The following is an 18,278-nucleotide window of genomic DNA, read 5'->3' as shown; positions in this document are numbered from 1 at the left end:
TACATCATAAAAAGTATAATAATCTAATAAGATTATAAAGTACCATGCTTTGTTGTACAATAAACCACCTCACATCTTTCAGCAAGAAAAAACACTAAATCTGAGTAATAAAGACATCACCCAATGAATTAGGATAGTAGGTTTTCTTTAAATATTTATTTCGGGGAAGGGGCACCTACTCAGAGGTACTCATACAACAAAATTGTATGAGTTTCTTTAAAACAGAATTTCTGAAGGTTTTTCATACAGTAGAGGGCCATTTGAATCCATGGTGAGAAGTATAATGTGCATTGCTCCCAAATGTAATTTCTTACAGAAACATTAATTTTAAGGAGAATCTCAAAAAAAAAAAAAAGAACACTGGAATTTCAAGGCATGCACTTAGGATAACACTGATGTTGATCATTTCTGGAACATAGTTTCCAAAAGCCATCATCTTATTACTTTTATGCATTACCCTTATTATAAATAGGTGTTTTTTTAAATCACAGTGCCTTTTAAAGAGAATTATTTTTCCTTGTAGTATAAAGAAAATGACCAAGAAATCATATTTTAATTCCAGATAAGTTTGGAATTAATAACATCACGGGTGTTATCTATGTGAATGCCCCTTTGGACTATGAAACGAGGACAAGTTATGTGCTTCGAGTCCAAGCTGACTCCCTGGAAGTGGTCCTCGCCAATCTCCGAGTTCCTTCGAAAAGTAAGTTACGTTATTTAAGGGTTTTTCAATAAATCAATGGTGTTCTGCTCATCGCCTAAAGAAATACATATGTCTAAAAGTTCTCAATGAAGAATGTAAGAAGATCATGAACACTCAGAGATGTTTTCCCATTTATTTTAATTTTTGATAGCTGGCAACGCTGAGAGGATTTCATATTCCTGAAATGTCAAGACATTAACACACTATTTCCAGACTTTTTTTGTAATCTTGTAGAACACCGTCATTATTTGAGTATGTTAGATAATAAACTTTATTCTCATTCTGCTGTGAGGTACGGGCTAACTCTCTGGGATGTAGTATATTGTTAATGAGTGGATGACTGCTAGACATTCCCTGAATTGTGCGGTTTCTGGTACTTATATCTTTTCTTAGAAATGAGGAAAACACATGTTAAAATTAGTGACTAACATTTATCAACATGTATGTGTCGCATTATATTTAATTCACTCCCATTTCTAGGAAATGAAAATCATTACCTTCACTTTACAAAGACATGATAAGAAAAGGTTAAATGATTTTCTAAAAATGACACTTGTCAGTAAATGAAAAGTTGAAGATTCAGTCTCAGTTTTTAACTCTAAAATCTTTCTTCAACATTTCAGTTTGATATACTTTAACCACACTGAAAAGCAAGTAAAAGCCAATTTCTGAAGTGGGCCAGCACAGATTCTGTGAGATATTACCAATAATGGGATAAACGCTATCTTTTTTCCATTCGTTGAGGTAATACTCCTTTGCACTTAAGCAATCCATTTTTTTTTTTTTTTAACAATCACACCAACTTTTTTAGAATCTAGGAGAACTAAGAAAGCCAAATTTACTTTAACCATTAGTAGAATAGAGGCTCAGAGAAAGCATGAAGTGGGAAACAGGATCTGAAACATTTACCTTTTACTCTGGGGTCCATTCCTGGACATCCTATCACAACACTACATCAATCAGCATTTTTAGAAGGGGCAAAAGGAAAAAGAAGAGAGCCAGAGCAAGTGTCCACATGCATGTGAGTGCCACGGGAAGAGAAAGGAGAGTAAGGTGGGAGTAAACGGCAGAAGAGGAATTGTAAAATTTCCCATCTCAGGTCAATTGATGATCATTAAAAATAAATCTCTCTTTTCCTTTACTTCAAATCTCACTTGCTGATCTAGCGTTGAAGGTTGCATAGGTACAATAAAATATGTTGAAAAAAATCAGATTATACACAGTGCGCCTTTAGAATTAAAGGGATTAAGTTGTCTTGCATGATTAAACATCACTTGCATAATTAAATTGTTTAAAAATAACACACCAGTTCTTTGAGTTTTTAAAATCTTTAAACTTCAGGCATTTATATTTTTTATAAAATCTAAGGCATCAAAAGGTTAGGGTAGATCTAATTTACATTATGTAAACTCCCTTATTGCAAATAAAAATAAATGTAAAAGTTCATCAAAAACTATATTTGTCACCTTCCTTTGAAACAAATGAGTAGTTAAATTTAAAAAAAAAATTTTGGTAAATATTAGGTTGTAGAACTTGGTATTTTTTACAAAATAGCTCTGATTTCTAGGAATCAAAATATATATAGTTTTCATATATGAATATAACACAACTAGCTCTCATGACTGTAATTTGAGTGTAAATCTAAGGATAATAACAATTTACCTAATGCACACATGTAGGCTTTTATGTGCCCCATTATGTATGTAGAGGAGAGACAGAATAGCAAATACATGAATTATCCTCTCAGAAATTCAAGAATCCTAAACCCTAAATATTAGTTTAATGCCTGATTCTTGAATATTGTTACTAACATTTCATGACTAACCTTTGCCTCTTCAATGTGAAATACAGATTTGTGTTTCTAACACAGTTTTATTTATTAATGACTGTTAATGGCCTATAATCAATTCCTAATCCATTAGATATGCAAATAAGATCATTATGTAAATTGAGGTTAATTAATTAATTGTTTAAAAGTTCATCCTTTCTTCAGAATTAGCTGCCCTATGGTATTTAGCTCTACCACATATCGTATGAATAAAGATAATAAACAGAATAAATTCAATTCATTAAAGAAGTATTATTGTGATGCCTTACCAAGAAGTTATTAATGAAGTCATTTGCAAAATGAGTTTTACAACTATGCTGTAAGTGAATTTAATATTTAAATAAAAATTAATAATTAAAATAGAAAAATTTAGAACTCATTTCCAAAATTTGACATCAGCAGAATTTAAAACACTTTAATATTTTAATACAGAACATCTTAAATATAAATAAAATTACAGATACTGTTACACTGAACTTCCACATATTAACTATCCAGCTTCAACATTATTGAGTCCTGGGAAATCATTTTTTCTATACTTCCAATTGCTCCCTCATTCCATTATTTTGAAGCAGAGCAGAGACAATATTTCATCTGTAATATGTATCTCTTAAATATAAGGACTCTTAAAACTTAATTACAATACATTTGTTACTTGTCCCAAATCAACAAAAATTCTTTAATATCAACAAGTATCCTGTCATATTTACATTAAAATTTTATTCACATCAGAATTTAAATAAGGTCCATATATTGCAATTGGTCAGTAGGTCTTTTAAGTCTTTTTTAATCTATAGGCTTCAGCACTGTCACTTCTTTTTATTCACCTTGTTCAAAAAACCAGATTTCTGAAGTCTAGATATTGATGACTATATGTTCAGTGGCTCATTTCATATTTTTCTCTGTCTTCTCTATTGCCTATAAATCAGTAGTTAGATCTGGAGTCCTGACTAGATCCAGGTTTTTGTTGTTGTTATTTTTAGAAATAAATCATAAGTCCTCCTTATCCTACTTTCCAAGACCCTTTGTAGTTGCCTGAAACCTCAGATAATACTTAACCCTGAATGTACTATGTTCTTTTCCTATACATCTATATCTCTGATAAAGTTTAATTCATAAATTAGCACAGTAAGAGAGTAATAAGAAAAACTAATAATAAAAAGAACAATTATAACAATATAATAAAACTTATGTGACTGTGGTTACTCATTTCAGGAGATCTCTTGCTGATGCCTTCATATAGCCTCAGTGTTTTCTGGTGCAACACATTGCTGTCAATTGGAACACATTTTCGGTTCATGTCTTCTGCCCACAAATGTAATGTCTTTCCCATCTTAACTAAACATTTGTCCTGCACTGTGGCCATAACTTTCAGTTTGAGGTGCAACATAGCAAAACTAAGACAAATTTCTTTCTCCTTCTTCACAATTTCATGGATAGAAGATTTGTTCTTACTGTAGATTTTAGCATACAGTTTGTTTTCTTTCATTATGAAGTGGGGAACTTTTACTTTTTTACTTAAAGGAAGCACTTTATGGCTTCTCTTTGGCATATCTAATTTGCTAGCATCACTACTCTTGCACTCTGGGGCCATCATTAATTAAAAAAAGGGTAACTTGAACACAAGCACCACAATACTAGGGAGGTTGATCTGAAAACCCACAGGGCTACTAAGTGACTAATGTGTAGAGAGTAAATCAGTGTGGAAACACTGCACGAAGGTTTGATTCACGTCCTAAGTGGGATAGAAGAGAGATTTTATCATGCTACTCAGAACAGCGTGCAATTTGAAACTTATGAATTGTTAATTGAATTACTTATGTCTGAAATTTTTCATGTCATATTTTCAGATGATGATAACTGAAACCATGAAAAGTGAAACCGGAGATAAGGGGGGACTAGTGTATGCACTGTTTCTTTAAGGGGGTACATCAAATCCCTTTGACTCTCCTTTTGTGATAATAGCATCCACCAATAGTCATTTCCTACCTATTAATTCCTTTCATTTATACTGTGTTTATTTACTAAAATATTTCTATAAAAAAGAACTTCTCCATATCAAATAATTGGTAACCCTGAGGTCCTGCTCTCATAGTAAAGGTAGGGAAAAAAAGTATGTTTCTTTCTTTTAAGTCACTGGACTTCAAAATAATAAGTTGATTCACTTTCATACTCCAAATGTGACTACTGAGATATAGATTTGGTTTTATGAGCAATCTAGATTCTGAGATTGTAGTTTAAAAGGAGAAAGAGACAATATGCAAACAAAAGGGTGGGCTGGACTCCAGTAGGTAAACAAATGGATGTGACTGTGCTCCAATAAAATTTTACTTACTAAAACAAGCGTGGGCCACACTTGACCAAGGGACTGTAGTTTGCTGACTCTTGTTCTTATTCTTACTTTTACTTTATATAATATGCTTAGAATCCTTTTTTATTTTCTCTTGGCTATTTTTGTATATTTTCTACTGTGAGCAATGCTTCTGCTTCACCTCTACCTTTCCTGCACATCTAATTTGAAGTAACATTGTTTTAACACTGTTAATATTGATAATATAATCAGTCATATAGTTATTTGTATCTTGTGCTCTAGTAGACTCCTCAGAGCAGGCTCATGGGATCAGCATTTGCTATGTTCGTATGCATTATTTAGAGTTTATTGGAGGCCCTTATAATTGAATCTGTTTGGCTAGATATTTTATATGAGCCTTGACTCATATTTTTTTTTCTTTGACTTAAATATATAACCCCATTTTCTTCTACAAAGCATTAAGGTCAAAAAGTATAACTATAAACTGGTTTCCTTTTTCAATGAGTGTTGGATTTATTTTCTAGTTTTCAAAGAGTTTACATTTTTTAAAGTCCAATAATTTATTTACTATACCTACCTGTTGGCTATTCTGAGTCATTTTCTGCATAAATATGATATATCCATTCAAGTACTATTTCAGGAAAGTTTCCTTGAATTCTATATTTTATGATTTTCTCTGTTTTCTTAATTTGTTTTTCATCTTAGGAGACTCTTATTATATAAGTGATGAATCTCTTTTTATATTACTTTCTGTCTAAACTAATTTATTCATTGCATTTAGATTTAAATTTTTTATTTATGATTTTTTTCTAATTCTGATGTGTTTTTTTTTTTTATAACTTCTCTTTGTTAGGTAAATTAGCTTGTTTCAAAACAGGAAGGTGCAGTTTTTATCTTTTTAAAAAATGACATCATTTTCTTACAGCCATTATTTTTCTTGCTATTTTCTTTTTACTTTGTGACTTTGACCATGATCCTTTTCCATCACTCATGACTAAATAAAATTAGCCTATTTATACTCTTAAAAAAGGAAGGTGTGCTAGGGTAGCTTTTCTAATTCACAGCTCTAGAATACCTGTTTTAGTTATTTTTGTAAAGTGTTCAAAATATATATCCTTTTACTTTTAGAAATCCACTTGCTTTTTTCTGCGCTCCCACTTTAATGGGAGAAATTTTCTTTTCTGTTTTTCTTTTTCGTTTTTGCCCTATTGTGTTTGTCCTGCTCAATTTATATTCTGCTCTCAGTGTTTTCACCGTAGTGTGTGTGGACTTTTGTCCTGCTACTGCTTTCATATTAGCTTAGTAACTTTTCATTTTGTGCAGCTGGTCAACCTTGAGGTTCACTGGCTCCCACAACCAACAGAAATTCTTATTCTTCCCTGAACATCCTTAAGAGTATTTGTCATCATACTTGCTGATATAATAGAGATTTTGTTTATGTCATTTGTTTTTCACGACCATTCACATTCTATGATTTGAAAGTTAGCTTATTGCTTTATTTAATTGTAGATGTTTTTTGTGGAGTTTTGGTTTGATGCTATATTTTCCTACTTAAATAAATTTGATAGTGAGGAGGAGACCTAGAAGCAGGAGAATTTCCACAGAAATAACTATACAGGTTAATAATCTAGCCCTCTAAATGTCCATAGATCTTGATAAAAAATAAAAGAATCTTGGGCAGAAATGAAGGACTTTATCACAACAAAAATACTAGCAGGTGTATCAGCATAGTGATCAGCATAGTGATGCAGCTCTCTAAGCCTCAAACTTCACAGGCAAATTGTAGAGCCAGATAAAACCTGCTCATGAGTGGAGTACACCACAAAAGAACTCTATACTTAGAGATTCTGCTGCTGTATAGCAAGCATAACCAAGTGTTTGTCAAATGGGAGATCAGGTAAATTGCTGGACTACGTGATACATTCCTACAAATAGTATCTCACTTTTCAGAACTGCCAGCTGCATAGATAGTCCTGTGTCCCAGGTGAAAAATGGTCAGGGCATTGCCACTTTGGCACACTCAGAAAGATGTATAGAACTATAAAAGGCCCAAGGTTTACTGTCTCCCAATATTTTAGTATCAAAATCTCGGTCTGTTTGTAATGAAGGAGGACACTGGAAGATTCAAATATTACATTGTCACCTTGATAAATTTGCTCAGATATCTAAATGCAAACTTTAACCAAAGGATATTTGAAATATTTATTGAATCACTGGAATTGTTTCACAGTCGATGAGTTTGAAAGAATGGGAACTATGTAGCCTTCTGATTTTTCACACTATGTTAGCTATTACTAAGTTTAGGATTAAGTTTTCAATGGACTGCATTTTTTTTTTTTATTATTCCAGGGCTTCTAGATATACTTTTTCCCTCTCCTAACTACTGGCTTTTATCTTTTAAACTCCATTAATCATATTTAGAAGTAGGGGGCAAAATAATAAATACATGATGAAGTGAATAAATGAATTCTGAATAAAATAGTCGAAGTTAACAGAAAGCATTTTTAAAGAGCAATTTTTCCAAAAGGCGAGGCGAGGGCGCAGCGGGGGAGAATGGCATGGATGATATAGGCTCTGTTCATCCCTCTGGCAGCCAAATCAAAGTTGTGACAGAAACAAAGAACACACGCCAAGGAAAATCACTTGGGATCTAGATGAACAAGCCATACAACTAGGGAGAAATCTAATAAATCATCTTGCAACGGCAGAAGGTAGGATGGGGCGAGAAAGTGAGGCTGCCCCTACTGAGCAGCTGAGTGGGACGGAGGCTGCAGCAAAGGCAAAAATCAATTTGCTGAAGGAGAATACTCCAGTGCTGAAAGTGTCCCATGGATGATGTCTCTTTAAACACCAGTCTGACCCAAAGTATGTTCAACCATTTCACAAGAGTAATATTTAATTTGGAACTTTCCTCCCTATCTTACCAATTTTTTCTCCTCAGTTTCCAACTGCAGATGATGGCAATCTGAGTTAAAAAAGCTGCTTCTAGTAAACAGCAAGGAGATGATGAATAGAGAAAAAGGAAATCTTTTATCTCTTCTCTAAAGGCAGTAGACTTTCCAAGAACACATTTTAGCTGAGAAAGGGAAAAAAATTACCATTAAATGAAATTTGAAATATTGACTGATATGTTGAGTTAGAGAATCTTTTGTTTTTAAAACTTATCATGATCACAGTGCTTTCTATTAACTAGAACCACGTTTTTAAGTACTCATGGGATTTCTTGAGCTTTCATTTGACAGCAGAAGAAAAGACTATCTCGAATCAGCAGAATATAGGAGATAGTAGAAAAGAAAAAAAATAGACTTATGATTATATTTCATATGTCTATATTAAGCATACTGATATTTCAGTGTGGCTAGAAAGTAGAATATAGTCACAACATTTTTTATGAATTTAAACTCCATGAGGGCAGAATTTTCTGTCTATGTGTATTGATATATCCCAATAGCTTAAAATGCACAGCACATGAATATACTCAATAAAATTTTGTCCAGTGAATTAGTGAGTCTGGAAAATTAAGGCCAGATTATGAAGGGTTCGAATATCAGGCTAATAGTATGCAAATATGCAACATATATACCACCTATGCTTCCTATGCCATAGCAGACATCATTTTTTCATTGTCATGATTTAGGTAGTCATTACAACAGATGCAGCCAGTAAAATGTCTTAATTATGGGAATGTGTTTAGGAGCTGCCTCCCAGTGCTTGATATGACAGGGACTCTGAAGAGCTTTAGAGGATTCTCTCCCTCCAATATAGCTGGGAAGTGAAGATTGATTTCTCAGTCCTTCACCACAAACCCTCTGGTCTTCCAGATTCTCAGTTTTTATTTTTCTTCTACTGGTCCCATTCTGTCAGATATCCATAATTTCTTCTTTGGCTCTCATGTTTTTTTGGCCCTCATTATTTTTGATCAAATAATTATCTTCATTCTATGAATGAAAGATAAATGTGAATGCATTAATGTTTTGAATATGTTATTTCAAAATTATGAATTCTCTTTTGTTCCTGTCTACGATCTCTGTCTCCCCAGACCAACTCAATCTCTCCTGGGTTCAGGACAGAATGTTATTGGTCCTGAAAAGTTGTCAAGGAACTTGTGTTCAGAAGAACTTTCACGGAAACATATCAATATTACTGCCACAAAATCATCCACATTCTTATATTTTTCTGTAGAACAAAAGCAATAATACACATCTTTATAGCTCAGTTTGATTTATGGAGTGTTATAATTGAAGTGCAAGTTTTCTTTTATGGTAATATGATAATTATCATTAAGTGTAGAAGAAAAAAACAATAGCTTTCTATAAATATGTCATTGTGTTTTGATCCAATAACTAACCTTTCAATCAGGAATAAAAGACAAGACAATTAAGACAAACCTTAAACTGATGATATAACAACTCAAATGCTATTGATTTTATTTTATGTTTTAGGATACAATGTGTAATACATTTCATTTTTCTTGGCTTTTCTAGTTCCAAACAGAAAGTCTGTGACAAATAATGCTAATGACTCCTTGCTCATGTTTAACTGACTTACAAAAGCATTCCTCGTATAACTTCAACAACAACATTGCAGAATGTTATGTTATTTTTTCAGTCCTAATATTCCAGGTATGTTCAAGGCCTTATATTTCTAATATAAATATATGGCCACAGTTTTAGAAACTCTATTCAAACTTTATTACTTTAAAACTTAGATATTACTTTATGAAAACTGATACCATAATGTCCTTTGTGATTTTTTTTTCTCAAATATTCTAGGCGTCTTATATATACAGATAAGAAAATTACATTTTTAATAAAACAAATTTATCTCTCCAAGAAAATGATTCAATTGTGAAAAATAGCTTAGTTGAAAATGTAATTTTAAAATGGAATTTTATTAATACATTTGTGAATCCAAATGCATTGGAGTATTCTCAAAACTGATTTATTGAACAGGTGACAGTGATGTGTGATTTGCCTTTCTTAATTAGACTATAGAGTATAATATATATTTCTTCAAATGTAATATGAGGAAAATTATGTTTCATGAGGAAAACATTTTATATGGCTTCCATGTATAATTACAATTAAAATATTTAAGAATCAAGGAATTAATAAACTGGTTTTCATTAACTTATACTAAGAGTAAACAATGGGGCCAAAACTTAGGAGTTATATTTTTTTTCATTCTTAGGAACATCTGTTTAATTAATATAGTTAATAATTTAATTTTGTCTTAGCTGTTTTAGTCTGAATTTAATTTGAAATTCAAAATAGATATCATTCACTAGTTTACAGATATTTTTGCAACCTTATATTCTGTTTCTAGGACCAGTAATCATTTAATTGATAATAAAGCCCCAGAACTATGCAATTGGAAACTCCCATTTATTAAGAATTTTTTTTAATATTTCAATTATATGTGACATACAACATTATATTAGTTTTAGGTGTGCTACATAGTGATTAAACATTTACATAATTTTTGACTCGATCACCCTGATAAATCTAGTACCCCTCTGACACATACATAATTATTACAATATTAGTGACTATATTCCTTTTGCTCTACTTTGCATCCCCATAACTATTTTGTAACTACCAATTTGTACTTTTTGATCCCTTCCCTCCATTCACGCATTTCCCCCAAAACTCCTCCCATCTGGCAATCATCAAAATGTTCTCTGTGTCTATGAACCTGTTTCTGTTTTGTTTGTTAATTATTATTTTATTTTTTAATTTCACATATAAGTGAAATCATATGGTATTTGTCTTTCACTGTCTGAGTTATTTTACTGAGCATAATACCCATTCATGGTAGAAAACTCCCATTTCAATAGAGGCAAACTATACCTTATTAAATATGTGGGAAAGAACCACATAGAAGGAAGGAATGTGAATAGGACAAATCTTCAGAAATTTCATTTTCTCAACTTCAGTGGGATTCCCGATCTTGTTTTGCTTGCCATTTTCTAAGTCACTGTGCACATAAAACTATGCACAGAAGAGCTGAAACTCGTTAAATCAGACGCATTACAGAAATAGCAACATTTCCATAAATGGAAAACTGAAGCCATTTTTCTGTATAAGATAAGTATAAAATTAATTTTAACCATTAAAAATATGGAAGAAAATTATCAGAATTTTCTCCTAAATATATTAATCATTCATATTGTTTATGAGTGCAGTAACTAACCCTTTGAAATCTATTGTTATATAATCAAGGTCAGGTTTTCATTATAAAATAAGACAGCACTAGTATTTTTAATATTTTGCTAAAGATTTAGTATAGCTGTTAGATTCATTTTATTTATTTTTACCTCATAACAAATGAAAAGTGAACATTCTTTTCTCTCAGTGACATATTTTATTTTGACCATCCTTAACAAGCTGCTGAATTTTTTGGTTGAATATGCTAAGGAAATAAAAAAAAGCTTTTCATTAATAAGGCAAAAAATAAATTTCAACATTATGTTTATGTAATAGAATAAAATATAGGGGAAAGAACCATACAGTAGAAATATAAACAGAATGAACCTTCAGAGGTTTCATTTTCTCATTCATCTTCAGTGAGCTGCTTGATCTTGTTTTGCTTGACATTTCCTAGGTTACTGTGTTTCTCAATTTCCACACTGATTATTTTCCTTTAATCTCAAGGAACTATACCTTGCTATCTTTGCTTGCACTATTACCTCTAAAATGTCCTTTCTTCATTGTTTCACAGATAAACTCCTAATTACAAGGCTCAGCTTAAACATCATCCCATTTTTGAAACTTTCCTTAATCATTCATTGTATCATGGGAAACAAATACAGATGGCCTATGAGTTCTCAAAGGCAAGGAGATAATATTATCCAATTTCGTATTGCTTTTTCCATCTCAGGAGCACAGGTACTATGTGGGTGATCTCAGAGGAGATACAATTTGAGATGGATCCTGAAGGAAAAATAGTATAGGTAATAGCATGGAGATAGAGAAGATATATTTCAGGGGAAAATGGTGAATACTCCTTTGCCTACACAATAGATAATTTACCTAGTAAATTATGTTTGATGCTGAGGGGAAGCAGAATTTGGCATCCCAGAATATGTCTTTTGGGGTACTGATTATTTTAATCTGGCTATTTTTAAGAAAATAAAGATTCAGGAAAAACTTCTGAACTTCCGCATAACTGCCTAAAGGAAGTTAGAGTACCAGCTCCATGAAGGGTGCTATTATCATAGATACCTATAATTTAATATGAACTAGGTATGATAGGGAGAAACCAGCAATGCCCATTTGATCAAAGTCTTCTCTGTGTCCCATTTTACAAGACTGCCTAACAAACATTTGTTTATCAAACATTTGATTTTCCATCTCCATGTGAATTGCTGTCCTGCCCTTTGAAGTCCCAAACCACAACTCCCCTCTTCTTCTTAGTCCAAGATGTCATATAAGCCTTAACTGCCTAATCTGTCATCTGGTCTCATATTCTTATGGAACTCTTATATTTACGTGTATAGTAAATTTGGTCATTTTGTCCTATTAATTTCCCATGTTAATTTGATTTTAGTCCAGCCAGAAGACCTTAGAAAGTATAAGGAAAATTATTTTTTTTCACCCCGCAGTGCATGCTCTGATGTTTTCTATTAAAGAAATGCTGTCACGTTATCTATTGCTCTGTTGAACTTTACCATTTGATGTTTAATATTTATATACAAAAAGCATATTGCATTTACTCTTAGAGCTTGTTATGATTGACTTTGGCCAAAATTTGTGTAATTCTGACCTAGACTAATTAGTAGAAACATCATTGTATAACTCTTCTCAGTGATTATGAATTGTATTACATTTACAAAGACATTTTATGAATTAAACATAAGAAATTATAATAAAATGCTAGATATATGGCCAAATAACAGAACTGCTTCTTTCAAGGATAAAAATAGTAAATATATGTACAACATAGGATACTGAGATTGTGCTGTTTTTGATTCTGAGATCAGATATTACTCATTATCCTTGATTACATTACATGGATTGACAAAGGCTTTGCGGGTCCTCTTGTATTATTAATCTTTGACTAATGCTAGTATTCTTACGATTATGTAGCATCAAGATAATTTACATAAGAGATACAAGACTTGGACTTTATTTCTTATTTAATTATGCAGGAAAGGTATATATCTTATTTTTAGAAAAAACTATCCTAAATTATATTAATGGACACATTGAGATATTTATAAGAATAAAGTAAACCAAGTAATTATTATATGTGTTTGTGTGTGTATGCAAATATGAAACCTTTCTTACAGGCTAATACTTTTTAAGTTTTTATTTTACTTGCAACAACTATGCTTCTTTTATTTTTGAAATACATGTAATATGAATCTGTTTTCTGTCATGTGGCTCCTGAAACATTATTTTCATTAAATGATATATTGAGTACTTGATAAGTATCAGAATTTTTCTGAGTTAGGTAAGGGGATAAGTAAGATGACATCATTGTCTTCAAAGAATTTATATTCTAGTGGAGAAGCTATGATGCTTAAGCATAAAAATAAATAGTAACACCAAAGAAGTATGTGGCCAATTGCAATAAGAGAAACAAACAGACATGCATGGTTTGAGTGTAAAGAAAATAAATGCTGCAGTGAATTAAATAGCTTCTTGATTCATGAAGGATGTGGAAATGTTATTTGAAGCAATAAGTGGTCTTGTTTAATGCAATCGATTCTGATTAGGGTAGATGGAAGAGGAATGAGAAAGGATTGAGGGAGAAAATTAGAAGAAAAGGCTTGGGGAAAGGAATTTACAAGGTGAATTCAGAGAACAGTGAGCAGCGTAATGGTACCAATGAATTCATGAAGAACAGAAATGAGAGACAGATAAGTAAAAGAAACATCATAAAGCAGCGTTTCTCAAAATATGGTTTTTGAATTACCTAATGTTAATCACTTGAGGTGGTTGTTTAAAAATATTTTTTTTGTACTTCTTTTCCTCAAATTTACAGAATTAAGATATCTGGAAATAGAAAAAGGAAATCTGAGTGTATAGGATGCTACCTGTATGTTTTCAGCTTTAATTTTTTCACAATTATTTGAAGATATGCTTGCAGATTATTTTTAGGGAGAGAAATAACATGACAAAGTTTAGTCCATTGTGTAGGATAGTTTGGAAAGAGAAAGAATAAAGATTAAAAGAATAGTCTATGCCTGAATAAGCATTGGGCTAGTATTTTAGGGTTCTCCAGATGAATAGAACTGATAGGTTTGATAGATAGATGATAGATGATAATGATAGATATATAGATGATAGATAGATGAGAGATAGAGAAAGAGAGAAAGAGAGTGATGATAGAGAGATGATAGATAAATTGACAGACATGGACATAGATATAGATAAATTTATTTTGATGGATTGGTTCACATGATTACAGAGACTTAAAAAGTGCCATGACCATGACTGGCTGTCTGCAAGTTGGAGGCCCAAGAAAGTTGCTGGTATAATTTCAGTCTAAGTTCAATGGCCTGAGAACCAGGAGAGTGAATGGAAATAGTGTAAGCCCTAGTCTGTGTGAAGGTCCAAGAACCAAGAATGCCAATGTCAGAGGGCAGAAGAAGATGGATTGTCAACCTCAAGCAGAGAGCACATTTGTTGTTTCTCCACTTTTTTGTACTCACTATTTAGGCCCTCAACAAATTGGATGATGCCCACCCACATTGGTAAGGGTGACCTTCTCTACTCAGTCTACTGATTCAAATCCCAAATACCCTCACAGATGCACTCAAAAATAATATTTCACCAGCTATCCGGGCTTCCCTTAGTTCAGTCAAGTTAACACATAGAATGATCAATATAGCCAGTGAGATGGGGAAAATATAGGACATATACAAAAGAAAAGTTGATGAGAATTGATGACTGGAGATGAAGAGAAAGGAATAAAACAAAGATAATTTTATACTTTTGATCCTAGGTAACAGAAATCAGGAATATAGTTGGAAATAAGAAACTGAAAATTTGAAAGATATTCAGAATTGGGCATAGAGATTTTGGAAGAAATCACATAAAATGATTACTTAAGCCAAAGAACTGTTATGCAGAAGGCCACTAGCATCACATGATATAAACATAAAGTGAAGTTTAATTTGGGAAATCAAGCAGAAAGGCATCAAAGAAAAAAAAGCATCTCTTGCGCTTCCCTAACCCATAGAGAGAAGAACCTAATTGGTACATACCCAAACACACCATAAAAAGAGCTAAAAGCAGCAGACTTTAAATACTACTACTCTACATTTTGAAAAGGGAATTTGGAAGTGAGGTAAGGAAAAATGCATTGACCATGTAACAATGGGAGCTTCCTGGTCAAGGAAACATCCTAAAGCAGGGGAGCTGATGAAGCTAAGCAACTTGTACCAGGGAGAGGCAATTTAGCTCCATTGAACCAACACTGATCCAATGACCTACTTACACATTTATCTCTCAGAAAAGAATTAATGAGCCTCCAGGGCCATCTAGGCATGTCTCTTTGAGAGACTGGCAGGAGAAAAGAGCAAAGGACTGAGTTTGGAGAAGCCCTTCATTTAGTGAATGAGAGAAAGAAACAGCCACTGAAGGGACCATGGAAAAGAATAGTTAACATGCGTAATGATGGCCTGTTAGCCAAAGGAAAGGAGAAATTTCAAGACATGTAGAGGATGGTGAAAACATCAAACATTACTGATGTTCGAGAAAATTTATGACTAAAGAAAATACTTTCAATGACACTTAATTTGACCACACAGTAATTACATTTAATTTCAAATAGCAACAATATTTATTGAAATTACAGTAGGTAATTATAAATAGGAACTTTTCCTTTTCTTCTTATACTTTATAATAAACAATTCTCATACTCTGGTGCAAATGAAGACACTGCCTCAAAGTGCCTTTTGAAGACAGTGTTTCTTTCCTTTGCTTGTGTGGTCTGAGCTCTTAGATGATATGCCACATCTTTCTAGGGTTTGCAATTTGGAATTGACGCCATGGAGGCCAACTTAACATTTATGTAGGATGAAATACAATATTACATGTTTTTAGTATTCACGATATGAATTATTCTTTCTTTTGTGTTTCAAAATTTACTACCTGAATTTTCCTGTGAAAACCTGACTTAATTTTTTATCTATGCAATAAACAATTAACAATTTTGTGTATCTTAAATATTTCTTGATTTTTTAATTTTTATATTTTTGAGTCCTGCATTTCAGTTTAATTTATATATCATATGAAAATTTTATGTTTCAGAAATAATAAACATAAATTTAGTTTATCATTCTTTTTAATCATTATTCAAAACACAAGTTTTCTTCTAAAGCGAATTCATTTTTTATCCCAGGAACATTTATAAGTTCAATTAGTCAATCTCGTTCCTGTTTTGCTCTCTCTTGATATCTTGCACCTAATTAGTCCCCCATGTAATATCTTGAAAATAATTGCAGACAAACAATTTAAGGGAAATCCTTATTTTAAATGCTGTCGCTTTCAGTTTTCAAAGTCTGTTCTCAGTTATTTATTTACAGCATATGCTTTCTATCAAGATTCCTTGATAGAGATTGCTATGCTTATGTTTTATTAAAATGCATAAGGCAGTTGGATACTCTAGCCAGTCCAAGATCTCAATTATCCAATGGAAGATTCCTATTAGATGTTATTCCATAAATGCTAAGATATACATGAGATTAAAGGACAAGAGGTAAAGAGAAATTTTATTAAAAATATTTATTTAAAAAATGTTATAATTTACCAATGGCACAACTCAAATTAAAAATTACCTTAATAGAATAGTAGAGAAAAGGTAGGTACCTAAAAATTTAATGTAATAAATTGTTCAAGTTCCCTGACAATGATATCAAACAGGGCTGAGTTTCATATACATCTTTGATCTTTATTAACCTCTCTAAGCTTTAGAATCTTCAACATTATATATCAGGATAAATATTACTACACCTCTTAGGGTGTTTGAAAATTTTAAGCAAAATATTATCTGCAAAGTACTTATTAGAATGATACCAAATTTAAAAAGCTAAAATTATTACTATTATTTTTATTGTTATTACTAGCTATGATACGTTTGAGTGACATTTAAAAATATAGCAATCATATACTAAAAATTCTTCATTCATTCCTCTTAATTATTGTATATAGGATTCCTTGTGTTTTTCTCTAATTTCTTTACTTAATGAATGGTTGTAATTTGGGACATGTTAGAAAAGCAGTCATACTTTTCAGAGTCTTTAAATTTGAGTACCCTGATATTTATCGACAATCAGACAATGCATAAACAAAATGGACAACATTTCTCCCCAAATTAATGGTCATAATAATATAATTATCCATTTTGAAAAGGAGAAAATATGAAAACTATAACACTTGATTAAATTTTGACCAATAAGTGGAAAATTTTTATTTTATAATATCTTTGGTACTTTGGAAGGGAAAATGCAAACTCTTTCTGTAGGTGGGGAGATATGGCCCCTATTCTCTGATATGGACTAAATTGGTCATTCCCAACTGTACTTGGAATGGTTATTTGGTTGGAAACAAACTAAAAAGAACTTATCAAAAGAATATTTTGTGGCTTGCACAAAGGAAAAGTTGAAAAAAATCTAAGGAAGGACAAAGAAAACAGAGAAGCCTTATCAATTTTGATCAGAAGCTCGAAACACCTGCTTTTTGGGGAGCAGTGCCATTGAGACACCTGGGATCATATAGTTAAGCACAAGTATCAAATATCTGAGGGGAAGCATCTGATTAGCCTGTGTTACATTGTACATGTACCCTTGGCCAAGGGTGGAGTTCAGAGCACTGTGATTGACAGTTTCACTAAGAGCACATGACATATTAAAGTATAGTAACTCAAGGGGGAAAAAAATGGGAGTTCTCTGTCCAAAATAATGAAGGAAGGAATGTTTGGCAGACAAAGCAAAAGATTTTACTTTACCTTTTCAAAAACCAATTTAGACGCCAAATGTGGTTCACTGAAAAATTTAAGTGAGAAGTATGAGGACAGACAATACAAAAAAGTGAAATGTGATTGACTGAACTATTTAGGTGAGCAGGTAGGGACAGATGTAAAAGAGTGGCATATTACTTAAAAATTATAGTGCTATATATCATTTTCTATCATAAAGAAAATTTAATTTGTATTTTTACTGAGACTGATGCTTAGAAATTTAAATAGCTGATTTACTAGAACTTTTCACAATTTACAAGTTTATAATGCTTTAAAAAATTTCTTTCCTCTTAGAAATTTTGGAAAGATTAAAGATAATGTTTGAATATAATGAAAATTGCAGGAGCTAAAAGCCCCTATTTAACAAGAATTCATTAAATACTTTCTAAGGACTAAATTTAACATGTTCATTGCATTAAGTAGTTGTAGTTAAATTACTTCAATTTGTGTTGCTTCTAAAATTTCTG

General features: G+C 32.0%; 1 protein-coding gene across 1 annotated transcript in view; it reads left to right on the top strand.

Annotated features, from left to right (window-relative positions):
• PCDH15 (protocadherin related 15) overlaps window positions 1-18,278 on the top strand; it is a 562,288-nt gene that overhangs the window by 454,415 nt on the left and 89,595 nt on the right. The window contains exon 26 of the mRNA XM_011361648.1: window positions 563-703. Within this exon, the coding sequence (XP_011359950.1) occupies window positions 563-703 (141 nt within the window). The remainder of the gene's footprint in view (window positions 1-562; window positions 704-18,278) is intronic.

The sequence above is a fragment of the Pteropus vampyrus genome, unplaced genomic scaffold (genome assembly GCF_000151845.1).
Source record: "Pteropus vampyrus isolate Shadow unplaced genomic scaffold, Pvam_2.0 Scaffold68, whole genome shotgun sequence".
Taxonomy (NCBI): domain Eukaryota; kingdom Metazoa; phylum Chordata; class Mammalia; order Chiroptera; family Pteropodidae; genus Pteropus; species Pteropus vampyrus.
The sequence above is the reverse complement of the archived record's forward strand: the minus strand, read 5'-3'. Positions and strand labels throughout refer to the sequence as shown.